The 14,295-nt window shown below is 43.5% G+C and overlaps 1 protein-coding gene across 4 annotated transcripts in view; it reads right to left on the bottom strand.

The window, feature by feature from the left end:
- Positions 1-14,295, bottom strand: part of RNASET2 (ribonuclease T2) — a 54,434-nt gene that overhangs the window by 32,186 nt on the left and 7,953 nt on the right. For 3 of the 4 annotated variants that reach the window (XM_075862453.1, XM_075862451.1, XM_075862452.1), the window contains exon 2: positions 3,229-3,334. In XM_075862453.1, coding sequence (XP_075718568.1) covers positions 3,229-3,317 — 89 coding nt within the window. In that variant the 5' untranslated portion in view covers positions 3,318-3,334. Of the gene's footprint in view, positions 1-3,228; positions 3,335-12,053; positions 12,256-14,295 lie in introns of all 4 variants that reach the window. The other variant, XM_075862454.1, reaches the window with a different exon arrangement.

The following is a 14,295-nucleotide window of genomic DNA, read 5'->3' as shown; positions in this document are numbered from 1 at the left end:
TCCTCCCTCCCATACACAGTATAATGCCCCCATATGTATGGACCAAATAGAAAAATATTAAAATACATACTTACCTATCCCCATTCCCCCGCCGGGTGGAGGATCCTACTTCTCCTCCTCCGGTCTGTGCAATGTGAGTGACTCGGTGCAGACAGGTGCGATGATGTCACTACACCGCGCCTGCCTTCGCCGAGCTGCTCACTGCATACTGAGCACAGTGCAGAGAGGAGTCTCTCCAAGTTATTTTTCTTGCTGCTTGTATCCCTATACATCAGACTGGGATGGTTGCGAGGCAGCAGTGTGAATCAGGCTCGGTGACACGCTTTGTCTACTTGAGTCTATGGAGAGCTAGTTTTGCACAGGGGGGGGGACAGAAACTTCTACCATCAGCTCCCACTGATACTAAGGCCTCATGCACACGACCGTAGTGTTTTTCTGGTCCGCAAATTCCAGGACCGTGTTCCGTGAAATGTCATCCGCAGTTCATCCGTATGTAATCCGCAGTTCATCCGTATGTAATCCGCAAAATGCGGATGAAAAAAAAAAGCCTAGGTAAAACAGGATGACGACAGAACTCATTCCCGGTCGTCGCCTAGCAACACTTCCGCAAATCCGCAAAACTGCGGATGACACACGGAGGTGTATCCGCAATTTCCACGGGCCCATTGACTTCTATTGGCATGTCCGCATCGAATTTGCGGCCCGTAATAAGACATGTCCTGAGTTGCTTGGAGAGACTGACACATGGAATACCATAATGGCACACATGGGAAAGTTTCGTTTTGGCTGGAATCTGTTCTGTGAGATTCCAGCAGACCACGCGTAATCTCGCGAGATTACGATGTAAACGAGATTTCGTTTCCCTTGCTGGAAATCTCACAGAAAAGATTCAGAAGTGTCAGGATTCTGAATACACATGACGTCCTGGCTGGAGGTAATGTATATTCATTATCAGTACACCTGATTAATGTTAATGTCTGTGTATGTGGTTGCACATCGTGTTCTAGTAAGAACGCGATGCTGCTGTGTAAATGAATGGAGAGGAGTGTATGATGCTGACTGGTCACTGATTGGTCAGCGTCATACACTCTGTACAACGCCCACTTGGTCGAAAGTAAAAACACGCCCACTTGGGCATTAAAAAACTCATTAGCATAAAGCTAAAAATCGCTAATAAAGTGGTTTAAAATAGATCGTTTTTCTAAATAAAAAGCATCACTGTCACCTACATTATAGCGCCGATCTCCTTATGTAGGAGATAGGGCACTTATAATGTGGTGACAGAGCCTCTTTAAACGTAAACCCTCAACTCAACTTCAAGTTTCATATATTGCCCATAGAATCACATGTTAAATAAGTGTAAACCACATGGTAGATTTTTCTTTTTTGGGATAACTGTATACTAAATAGCGCAGTAGACTACGCTTTTTCGTACAGCAAAAAAAAAAAAAAAAAAAAGGATGCCTGCGAGTTGCTCAAGGGAAATTTCCAAAAAATGCCATGAATTTCCCCAGTAGGGAAGGTCCTATGCCAATCTAACACTAAGGAGAAAGGTCCAGCTGACTTTTTTCAGCGATGACAGATCAAGCAGGCAGTTAACTTGTTTTTGGGTACATAAAAACAATGGTAGTGTTTCATTAGTGTTATTGCATGCTTTGGTAACCCCTAACTGAGTCTACCTAATGGTCATGAACAAGTGGGGGCGAGAGGATTATTTTGTGGTATGAATTTGTTTAGTTAAACGAATCACATTAAACCCCCAAAAAAAGAAAGCATTTCTTTACCTTTCTTCCCATCATCTCCACAAGAAAGAAAAAAAAATGTTTTGCTAAAGTTTTGAAAAAAAAAAAAAAATAATAATATTGAATCTTAGAATGTGTCATTTGAAAACGTAAAGTTTTAGACATGTAGGCACTGAAGGCCTTGATCATGAGAGGGCTGTAGGGTGTAAGTAATTTAAATCATAATCAGTGGTATATGTGTAACATAGATTTCATTTAGTCAGGTCAATCACGAGGCGGGAGTCTGTACTGTAAGGCTACATTCACACGACAGTGAAAAAAAAATGGCCCTGTAAATAGAACCACACCCACCCCATATAGCACGCCCCCTATAGACTGAACGCCCCCTGTAGATAACATCCCCCCTTGTAGATACCACCCCTCGCCTGTAGATAGCGCCACTGTAGCTCACTGTAAGAGCGGAATACTCCTGGCCGGGTATTCCTCATAGACAAAGCCCCTGCTGTCTCTGGACAATGACGTCAGGAGAGTGGAATCCCCTGCCAGGGCGGGTCGAGGATTCCACTCACAGATGGATCCCATGATGTCTCTGTCTACATATGGACAGTGACGTCAGGAGAGCGGAATCCCCTGCCAGAGCGGACCAGGGATTCCACTCTAGGAGTAACACCTTGATGTCACTGTCCATATATGGAAAGTGATGTTGGGGGCTTCTCCAGGAGTGGAATCCCCTGCCATAGCGGGGTCTGGCCGCTGGGTATTCCACTCCTACAGGGAGCTACGGTGGAGTGCTATCTACGGGGGATGGGTGGGGGACTTGCTATCTTTAGGCAGGAGGGGGTGCTATCTACATGGAGGGGTGCTAACTACAAGACTGAAGTCCCCGGCATGATCTCTTGCGATGCGCTGGCTGGGGATTCAATTGTTGAAAGCCCGACATCACTGTCCTCCTATGGACAGTAATTTCAAGGGCTTCCCCGGGCTCAGCGCTCAAAGTAGCGCTGTGTGTGGGGAGTTCTCGGCCAGGATCAGTTTTTACCGGCTGTTACAAGGATTGTTTTCTAAAAAACGTCTGGTAAAAACTGATCCATTGACTTCTATGGAAGCCTTCTGGCCGTGAAAACGGCCAAAAATAGGACATGTCCTATTTTTTGACGGCCAATATTCACGGGCCATTAAAAAAACGGCCATGTGAATACACCCATAGAACTTCACTGTTCTGAAAACGGCCGTGTAACGTCACGCGGCCGTTTTTCACTGTCGTGTGAATGTAGCCTAAAACCGACAAAATATATAGCATTTGCCAAAAGGCATTTCGCCCCTCATATTCACACACACACATTATACTTCCAGCTACAATAATCATTCCATTGGGGGCACCTACATATATGCAACATAAAATAATAAATATGCACAGAAAAGTCAGCTACACTCTTTCAATTATGCATATATATTTTACTATATAGGGAGAGATTTTTTTGCTTACCTTGAAACCCATGAATCATCCATGCAACACATGTGCATAACCAAAAGGACAGACATGAAAACCAGAGTGTGTTGCAAACGAAACTCCATATTTCAAAGCCTATAAACTAAGAAAAAAAATATACAAAATGTTAAAAAAATAAACATTAGCAAACACAAAACATGCAAGTATGCATTACCACTCATTTTAAATATATTATTAATATAGAGCCATCATTTTCAATGGTGATGCAAAAAAGAAAAAAAAAAGAGAATATTCAAATGTTATTCTGTTTTGTATTTTTATGATGCCATCAGTTGACATCAGTTAACAATGAAGAAACAGAATTGTAACATAAGGCATCCGATATCTTCCATTAGCATCCGCTATGTTTTCTGTTTCAATCTGTTAAAACGAAGAGCGTGTCAACATAGGGCCTTTCCTGTATGAATTTACAATCTAAAATGGAGAAGGTAGTGCAAGAGTAGATAAGCTTATCACAAACGTCATGCTTATCTGAAGAACAGAAGATTTTTTTAGGTATACTTAAAGGCTTGACCAGTTAGGGTATGTTCACACGGGTCAAACTTGCTGCAGAAAATTCTGCAGCAAATCCAAACCGGATAACTAATTCCAGATGAAAGTCTGCACCAAATCGCGTTTGGTTTGGTACAGATTTGCTGTCGGATTTGCTGCTGCGGAGAAGAAGGTTAAGGGAGTGAATTAAAAATAAAATAAAAGAAGACCATACTCACCTTTCCTGGTGGTCCTATAGTGACATGAGAATGGTGTCTGTGCTGCCTGCCTAATGTGATGACATTTTATTCCATCTCACCGCTGCAGTCGCTGATTGACTGCAGTGGTCACTATCCGCCTTAAAAATTTGGATTCCTCCCGTCCTCTCACATCTTTTGAACACATATGTAACCCGTCTCCACATTCTCTTGTCTTTTCTCACTTGTTTATTCCACATTGAAGAGCTTTACCTATCATACTACACACACTTACGTTACGACATGGGAGTCAGATTTAGCTAGGACGAGAGAGAGAGAGCTGATTGGAAGAATGTGTGGAAACGCAGTCTCCTCCTGCTGTATTAACAAAACTACAGTGGAATCTGAATATAAGGTTTTCATGCGCTGGTACTTGGTCCCTGCATGGATAGCCTATATGGTTCCTGGCTATCCTGCCAACTGCTTTAGGGGCTGCGCCTCCACTGGTGACTGGTTGCATAAGTGGTGGGACTGTACCAACGTACTGCGTATTTTTGGTCTTATGTTTGTGGCCCTTGCGGTCCTTTAAACTCCTCTCCGCAGAGATCTTTGGTGAAGGTCTGCTCTGCTTCACCACAAATCCTTTGACCTCACCCAAGCACAATATCGATAACCTACACTTATCTTCCTATCAACTCAGCAAACGATAACCCATGCCTGTAAGAAACCGTATATTCTGTACTCTGAATTTCTAACCAGTTTGGATACTTTTATGACCAATAAACAAGTCACCAGTAATACAAGCACGGCACTCACCAATTTCAAAACATCTTCACTTCTTTATTTCATTCCAGGTGAATAAAGCGAAACACATGGGCAATGAGGACAGACGTAGTACATCTGCTCTAAGTATCGTCCCGAAAGCCGTTTTACGTAATATGACGCTTCATCCTGGTGCCTTGCCTGATGTGTATCATATGTGTATTTTTAGCAGTCACATGACCGCAACATAAACCATAATATCAAAGATGCAATAGTATATAATACTTGAAAAACATGAGGTGGGTGATCTTACGCTAATATAATATCTAAATACACCTCTCAATGGAAAAAAAACAACTTTTCATGTTCGCATAGTGTTCCGATCATTTAATCCCATAGGGCCTAAAGACTTTAACCGAGCGATCAACAAAGTTTATTTTTTTTAACCTCCTTTACCTTCAATAGACCAGAAAAATTCATACAACTAGCATCACCTGTGTGACATTCTCTTATATGCTGGATTCATCTCGGAGAGCCATTACTGGTAACTATTGATCTATAGAGTTCCCTAAATCCAACGAACATGGATCTAATCGCCTTACCGATATAGTAAAAATGACAAGGACACTTAAAGCAATAAGCATAGTGCGTGCGACAGGTATAGAACTTTCTAACTTCAAACATTACTGAACCCAATCTCACACATTTCTCCCTGATAACCTGTTTACAAAAGGAACAATTTCCACATTTATGATTATCAAGAAGTGGAGAATGATCCAACCATGTACCTTGACCAGAAATACTTACTTTTTACCAATTAATTTTTCCCACTGACCACTAAAACCTCACAACGTAGGCTGACACCGGTTTTGCAGGGGTGTCTGTTCTGCTTGTGTTGTGAACACTGACGGGAAGGTCAGCAGTCATCTCAATATTATCAGATGGAATGAATACAACGAACGGTAACACCTCTATTATAAAGCTGGAAGCAGATAACACAGGATCCGCCATTGACAAAAGATGATGATAACAGCTCAGCACCTTCCTCTTCTCCCTCCCTGCACAGTAACCTTTGAACATGTCACAGTGCATGCCCACAAAACTCTCTCATAGTTACCATACAGTTCAATGGAAAGGTGACCGTGCGGCCCTATCCATTGACATCTGTGGGGGTTATGGAGAGCGACAAGCAAGCAGCAAGGGCTTAAAATGGGAATACCCTCTAACGCGAATATACCACTAGCTTTCTTAGTCTATCTAAATCTAACTTTTTTTTTATAAGAGTTTTATTTCTGCAGTTTTCCAACAAACAAACAAAACACAACATGTCTTTCAAATACAAACAATGCCCGCTGGCAGCCGCAACTTCCCATGATTAAACCGCATAAGCAACCCGCAACCTAGCTTAACTCTCATCAATCTAGTGATGACTTCATGCTCGTGGCCGCAGCTCCCTGCATACAGTCATGTCGGGTTGCCATGGCCATTAGCCTTGATAACGTCGGTCCCGGGGGCTTATTTATAAGTAATCTGGCACGCCAGCATTACCTGTAAGTTTAGGTACTTTCTATTGAGCTACTTGTTATTTGGCTTCGACTCTGATCCTGACCCTGACATTAGTCGTGTCCCTGGATTCTACCTCTAGCTTGCTCCTTTGGATTTGTCATCAGGTCCCTGTTGTCAGACTTCCTGGTTTTGACCCCTGGCCTGTCTTCAGAGTACAGTATGTCTTTATCTCCTCTGATGTTTCGTTACATCTTGATAACTCTCCCGGTGACTTGCTCTAGTTCCGTTCCTTTCTACACCTCTGCCTTGTTCCAAACTGTTCCAACAGTGTAACGGCTACCAATGGGTAACTACTCTGGGGACTATTCCGCAACTTGGGAATCTGACCATACCTCCTTGCTTGGGTTAAAGGGAGTCTGTCACCAGAAATTAGCCTATCACAGCAGCAGCACAGTAATATAGTATCACCTTACCTCTATATAACGCTGTTTTTATTTTTCAGAAGCGTGGCTCCGTTGCAGCGATAATAACTTTATTCATCATATGCAAATTAGAATTTTGGAGCAACAGGGACATCACCGTTGCTCCAAATAGCTCTACCTTCTATTCCCAAACCGTCCCGCCCTTCCTTCTCTGATTGACAGGGCCAGGCAGTATAGAAGCCGTGATCACACCTGACCCGTATTCTCCTGAGCGTGCCCAGTTTCTGAATTAGCGCGTGTGCAGTACCACACTAAAGTTTCTCCGGGTGTTGTGTGACGTAATCGGCGCATTCGCAGTAGAGCCGGTGTGAACGGCGAAACTTCAGCACTGTACTTCACATGCGTAATTTCAGAAGCCGAGGCACGTGCACGCTCAGGAGAATACGGGGCCAGGCGTGATCATAGCTTCTACACTGCCTGGTCCTGTCAATCAAAGAAGGAAGGGAGGGAGGGATGTGCTGGGGATAGAAGATAGAGCTGTTTGGAACAACGGTGAAGATCTCTTTGCTCCAGAAAGCTAATTTGCATTTGAAGAATAAAGTTATTATGGCTGCAACGGAGCCACTCATCTGAAAAATGAAAACAGCGTTAAATTCAGGTGAGGCTACACTATATTACTGTGCTGCTGCTGTGATAGGCCAATTTCTGGTGACAGACTCCCTTTAATGGTGAAAAACGGGTTTAGCCAACGGATCCCCTTCTTGGTGAGAACCGTAAAAGAGAATATGCAATCAATAAACAATATAAATAAAATAGAGTTTAAAGGCAATGTGTCACGAAAACTTTTTTTTAAATATAATATTGGTTTTAGTTTGATATTTAAATACATTTTATTTATTTGTGTTGTTGTGTTTTACATTTTTCATTCTTTTACTTCTCTATGGGGGCTGCCATTTTTTTTTCCATCTCTGTGTGTCGATTTTCGACACATACAGTGATGGAATACGGCACACACGTCCCTATAGAGAATGCGAACGGGAGCCGTTCCATTCACTATAGCGTACGCGGTCTGTGTAGGAGCGGCGCATGCGCCGCTCCCACACAGTCCAAGTGGAAGGTCTTCGACCGAGCGACATCCGGCGCCATAGTCTTGTGGACCGGAAGCCGCGGCCGGACAGTAAGATGACTACTTCCGGTCGCGGCTTTCGGGCATGTGTTCAGAAGCAAGCGGAGGGAGCAGACGGACCGGAGGGAGAGGCGGCGGCAGGAGCAGGTAAGTCATGTTTGTGTATGTTTTGTGTTATAGCCACTGTATGTAAGCCTACTACACTGTGTATTCGCTCAAAAAATGGCGGCACACAGTGTAGGAGGTTTGAACATGCGACCCCCTCCTTTCTCCTGGCACTAGCCAGGAGAAAGGAGGGCGGATTATTTGAGGACGCTAGAGCGAGTGTGTCTTCTCAAATTTTGCAGCATAAAGCAATGTGGTTGCTTTACCACATGCCAATACTGCAATTTTGGGAATTGCTCCCTCTAGTGACCAGCACAGGGAAATGTTATAAATTAGAATCTAATTTATAATATTTCCTGAAAATTAGAACAATGTCTAATCATATATACACTGTTTAACTAAATTTCTAGCGACACATTCCCTTTAAGATCAGTAAAATCTTTAATGGAGCCCGGGTGCTGAGACCTCCTCCGATTGCTAAAACGAAGAGCCAGAAGTGCTCAGCTTAGCCCACTGTTTCCCTTTGTTCGTCTCTGCTCGGCTGACTACTTATGAAAAATCAAGTCAGTGGTGTATAATTTCAATAGAAAGTATATGAAATTGTACACCGCTTATTCAGCTTTCAGAAGAAAGCTGAGCCGATCAGAAGTTGAGCATTTATGCCCCTCCATTCTAGCGATTAGAGGGGTCTCAGCACCTGGACCCCCACCGATCAAAACTTCTGACATTAAAAGTTTTATGAAGGTTTAGTTACACTTTAACAAGAGCCAGAAGACCTCAGCGGAGCTGAGCCCTGTTCCCCTTTGTATCTGCTCTAAAACCTGTTCTTTCAAGTTGCGAGTGGTATTAATCTATAATATTTAATTATTATATTAGATTATATAATAAAAGGCTCAAATATCTGTACACTGTATCATTCACATGTAGCATTCTCATTTACTAATCTGTCAACCTGAACACAGAGAGCTACACATGCAAGAGGTTGCTTATTGTTTACATGCACTCCCTGCATCCGTGTCTTTGATGTTGCATGTGTGGTGGACAAGAGGGTGTTTATTGTTTACATGCACTCCCTGCATGTGTGTCCATATATGGCGTCTGTACAATGACCATAGTTAACAATGCATATATCATGTTAACACTAAAGGGTTCTTTTACACTGGCCAATTTGGGCAATGAAAAAGAGCGCAGATCAACAATACAACTCGTTGATCGGCGCTCGTTTGTTCCTTTACAAGGAGTTAGGATCAGTAATATATGGGGACGAATGATCGTTACTACGATCGCTCGTCCCCATACATTTCCATCATGTCAGCAGCACATCTCCCTGTTTATACAGGCAGATCTGCTGCCCACAACAATAATATTTTGTGCTGCATAAATTATATGCTCAGCCGATGAATGAGCATTTGCTCATTCATCGGCTGATGGTTGCCCTGTTTACACAGGACAGTGATCGGGTACGAGCGTTTATATGAACACTTGTTTGCCCAATCATTGGCCCGTGTAAAAAAGCCTTAAGCGCTCATGCACAACGCAGAGCCCTTTACACAAAGCCTGTAGAGCTCATTAACGTGTAGTAGGAATACGCAGCATGACTATTATTATCTTGCTGACCTGCAATGCAAACAATAAAATCTGCTGCAAATCCACAGAAAAATTCATAAGTAGCCTAGCCTAAGGGCTCATGCACACAGCCATATTAGGATTCTTATTCTAGTGCATGGGGCCTCCACTGTACCACTGTAGGCCACCCACTTCATACAGCGGCTTTCTTTGTTGGATTCTTGGTATGCCAACGCTGGGGAGCTGTACAGCTCTGCTGTGTGCTTGAAGCCTTAGCCTATTCTGAACTAAATATTTTTGATGTATTTAGAAAATCCGTTCTAAAACAAATAAGGGTAGAAAACAAGTAAAAATAGACAAATGATTGTATAGTCCTATATAACTCCATGTGTTTTGGAATGTTTGATGTAATGGAGCACATTTATGAAGACTGGTCTACACTGGTGTAACGTCCGTGGTCGCTGACCACAAACTCCTTCCATCCAGTCGACGCCCTTCTCTCCAGAGATGTCTGCACATATGGCCGTCCTGTTCCACAGTGACCACCAGGGTGTGCTCACGAGCTCAGTCCAGACTTAAAGAGGCTCTGTCACCACATTATAAGTGGCCTATCTCCTACATTAGTTTCTTAATGCCCAAGTGGGCGTTTTTACTTTAGACCAAGTGGGCGTTGTACAGAGGAGTGTATGACGCTGACCAATCAGTGTCATGCACTTCTATCCATCCATTTAGTCAGCGCATAGTGACACTGCATTGTTCACTATGTGCTGTCTTATACAGACATATTAACGTTACTGAAGTGTTTAGACAGTGAATAGACATTCCTTCCAGCCAGGACGGGATGTCTATTCACAATCCCGGCACTTAGTTAACGTTTCTGTGGTACTTACAGCAGAGCAAAGCGTAATCTCGCTGTAACCTGTTATTTACAGCGTGATCTCGCGAGATTACGCTTGCTCTGCTGTCAGTACCACAGAAACGTAAACGAAGTGCAGGGATTGTGAATAGACATCCCGTCCTGGATGGAAGGAATGTCTAGTCACGGTCTAAACACATCAGTAACGTTAATGTGTCAGTATAAGACAGCACATATTGAACAACGCAGTGTCACTATGTGCGGAGTAAATGAATGGGGAGAAGTGTATGACGCTGATTGGTCACTGATTGGTCAGCGTCATACACTCCTCTGTACAACGTCCACTTGGTCTAAAGTAAAAACTCGCCCACTTGGGCATTAAGAAACTAATTAGCATAAAGCTAAAATCGCTCCTAACGTGGTAAAAATAGATCGTTTTCTAAATAAAAAGCACTGCTGTCACCTACATTATAGCGCCGCTCTCCTTATGTAGGAGATAGGGCACTTATAATGTGGTGACAGAGCCTCTTTAAGAAGCCAAAGCGCACTCCGGTGGGTGAGCTGATTGCTCCCAGAGCATCCTGGGCTATAAGAAGGGCCCAGCCCCTTCCTTCCATGCCTGAGTAATGCTGTCATACCCAAAGTTTGTCTATGCAAATGGTCTCCCAGTGTTTTCCAGTTCCCAGTACCTGTATCCTGGTCAAGTGCCATGCTGAGCTGTAGTTGTGCTGTATTCCATGCCTGTCCTGTTACTTCACGTCTGACGTCTACCTGCTGCCTAGTCCCAGCCAAGCCTGCCTTGCTACTGTCCGAGCTGCCACAGGTACACTATACGAACTATAGACTGTGACCAGCGCCCTGTTGGCCAGCCGCCATACCGTCAAGGCGGTACGGCCCAGTGGGTCCACGAACCCAACGTGACAACTGGTCTACTATGCACTGTGTGCCACAATTTGACACAGGCCTGTTGGGGAATATAGCACACGGTACTGAACACTGCGAGGTTTACTTGGTGGTAATCAATGTAATTTTTCTGTGTAGAAAAGTGTCAGTCACTGTTTTACTGTTTGACCATACACATGAGATGGCAGACCACACGTTTGTCCGATAGCCAACAGCCATCTTTCCTATATGCCCCATTATTTCAATAGAGAGAACAAGATAAGGAGCTTAAAGAGGCTCTGTCACCAGATTTTCAAACCCCTATCTCGTATTGCAGCAGATCGGCGCTGCAATGTAGATAACAGTAACGTTTTGTTTTTTTCAAAAACGAGCATTTTTGGCCAAGTTATGAGCATTTTTATATTTATGCAAATGAGCCTTTCTTAAGTACAAGTGGGCGTGTTTAAAGTTAAGTACAAGTGGGCGTGTATTGTGTATGTACATCTGGGCGTTTTTACTTGTTTTACTAGCTGGGCGTTGTGAATGGAAGTGTATGATGCTGACGAATCAGCATCATCCACTTCTCTTCGTTAACACCCAGCTTCTGGCAGTGCACAGACACACAGCGTGTTCTCCAGAGATCATGCTGTGACGTCACTTCCTGCCCCAGGTCCTGCATCGTGTCGGACGAGCGAGGACACATCGGCACCAGGCTCAAAATGCTGCCCCCATACACTTTGTCTGCTGACCCCGCTGACAAGGGCAGCATAAGCATTAATCTAATATATACGTTCAGCATTACACATTCGAAAAATTAAAGAAGAGAAAATCAGAAAAAAAACCAGCAATTATTTGAGTCTAGCTGGTGAACAGATTACATTAAAGGGATCCTGTCATCAACATCTTACCTGTCAAACTCGCCTGGCCCCTCAATGGCCGCAGCTGTCCAGAGTTCGTTCCTGTTCTCTTCTTTCCTGAAGTCCTCCTCTGTCAGTAAATGTAGTCGTTTAAACTTTTCCCGCCTTCTATGGTAATTAGTTTTCCCTCTGGGACTCAGCTTCTTAACCCCGCCCACCGCCGGCACCTGTCCGGCCCTGACTGGCTAAGGAGCTGTCAATCAAAAAGAAGGAGGTGGAGTCCACTCTGAGACGCTGGAGGAATGAAAATCTGACTCTTTTCAGATGAAAATTTGACTCTTTTCTGCTCATTTGCATATGGCGTGGGACCACTGAAAAATGGAATACTAAATGTACAGAGCTTACTTAGAACATATTTATAGCTTAGATGACAATGATTTTTCACCCACTTTCACCAGGTATTGCTGGCTTTATAGCTAAAATGCTGGTGACAGGTTCCCTTTAAGGCCGAGTTCCCACATCCGACCTGGAACCCGAAGCACCTTCTGTCAAACAAACGTCCATACTTACCCCCTCCCTCTTTTCAGCGTGTAGTCCGGCCTCCCAGGATGACGTTGTAGGCCATGTGACGCTGAAGCCTGTGATTGGCTGCAGCAGTCACATGGGATGAAACGTCATCCCAGGAGGTCGGACTGCAGGAAGAAGGAGAGAGTTCTAGCTAAGTATGATTTCTTTTTTCCTGTTTATGAGCGATTTTAGTTTTATGCTAATGACTTTCTTAATGCCTAACTGGGCATATTTTTACTTTTGACCAAGTGGGCGTTGTGGAAAGAAGTGTATGACACTGACCAATCAGTGTCATACACTTCTCTCCATTCACGTATTCAGCACATAATGATCCTGCGTTGTTCACTATGTGCTGTCACATACACCGACATTAACATTACTGAAGTGTCTTTACAGTGAATAGACATCACCTCCAGGCAGGACGGGCTGTCTATTCACAATCCCGACACTTCAGTAACGTTTGTGTGGGACTTACAGCACATCGACATCACGTCGTGCTGTAATTTACAGCGTGATCTCGCGAGATTACGCTTGCTGTGCTGAAAGTTACACACAAACGTTACCGAAGTGTCGGGATTGTGAATAGACTTGCTTCAGAAAGAATTGCTTCACAGCGTTACACACATCTATGGATTATTTTATTGTTTTTTTTACCCCATTATTATACCACCTGACTATGCCCCTGATGTACTCTGCCCAGCTTACATGTACCCCCACATTATAAACTGAAATACCAGTAAAACTCCTAACAAAACTACTACCAAGCAAAATCTATGCTTCAAAAGCCAAATGGTGCTCATTCCCTTCTGAGCCCTACAGTGTGCCCAAACATATTTCCACATATATGGCACCGCCATACCTGGGAGAGCCCTTTTAACAATTCTTGGGGAGTGTGTCTCTAGTGGCATAAGCTGGGCATGACATATTTGCCACTGAAATGGCATATCTGGGGAAAAATTTAAACTTTTACTTTGCACCATCCGCAGCGCAATAATTTATGGAAAAGACCTGTGGTGTGAAAATGCTCACTACACCCCTTAGTAAATGCCTTGAGGGGTGTAGTTTCCAAAATGGGGCCACTTCTCAAAGGTTTCTTTTATAATTTCACATCAGAGCCCTGCAATTGTGAACCAATACTTTGTAAGTCGCCAAATTAGGCCTCAACTTCGCATGATACTGTTTCACTTAAGAGCCTGGTCGAATGTCCAGGCAAAAGATTAGTGCCCCATGTAGGGTGATTCTAAAACCGGGAAACACAGAATAATAATTAGAGAGCTGTCTTGTTATGGTGGCACATGCTGGGCACCACATATTGGCATATCTATGGAAAAAAAAATCACATTTTCACTTTGCAACATCGAGTGCACACTAATTTCTGCAAAACACCTGCGGGGTTAACATGCTCACAACACCCCAGGTTAGTATCTTGAGGGGTGTAGTTTTCAAAATGGGGTCACTTCTGAGGGGTTTCCACTGTTTTGGTCCCACAGGGGCTTTGCAAATGCGACATAGCGACCAGAAACCAATCCAGCAAAATCGCAATTCCAAAAGCCAAATGGCGCTCCTTCTCTTCTGAGACCTGCTGTGTGTCCAAACAGCAGTTTATCACCATATATGGGTATCGCCGTACTCGGGAGAAATTTCTTTACAAATGTTGGGGTGCTTTTTCTCCTTTATATTTTGAGAAAATTAAACATTTTGAGCTAACTCTACATCTTATTGGAAA

Source organism: Rhinoderma darwinii, chromosome 4 (genome assembly GCF_050947455.1).
Source record: "Rhinoderma darwinii isolate aRhiDar2 chromosome 4, aRhiDar2.hap1, whole genome shotgun sequence".
Taxonomy (NCBI): Eukaryota; Metazoa; Chordata; class Amphibia; order Anura; family Rhinodermatidae; genus Rhinoderma; species Rhinoderma darwinii.
This window is presented reverse-complemented; position numbering and strand designations above follow the sequence as displayed.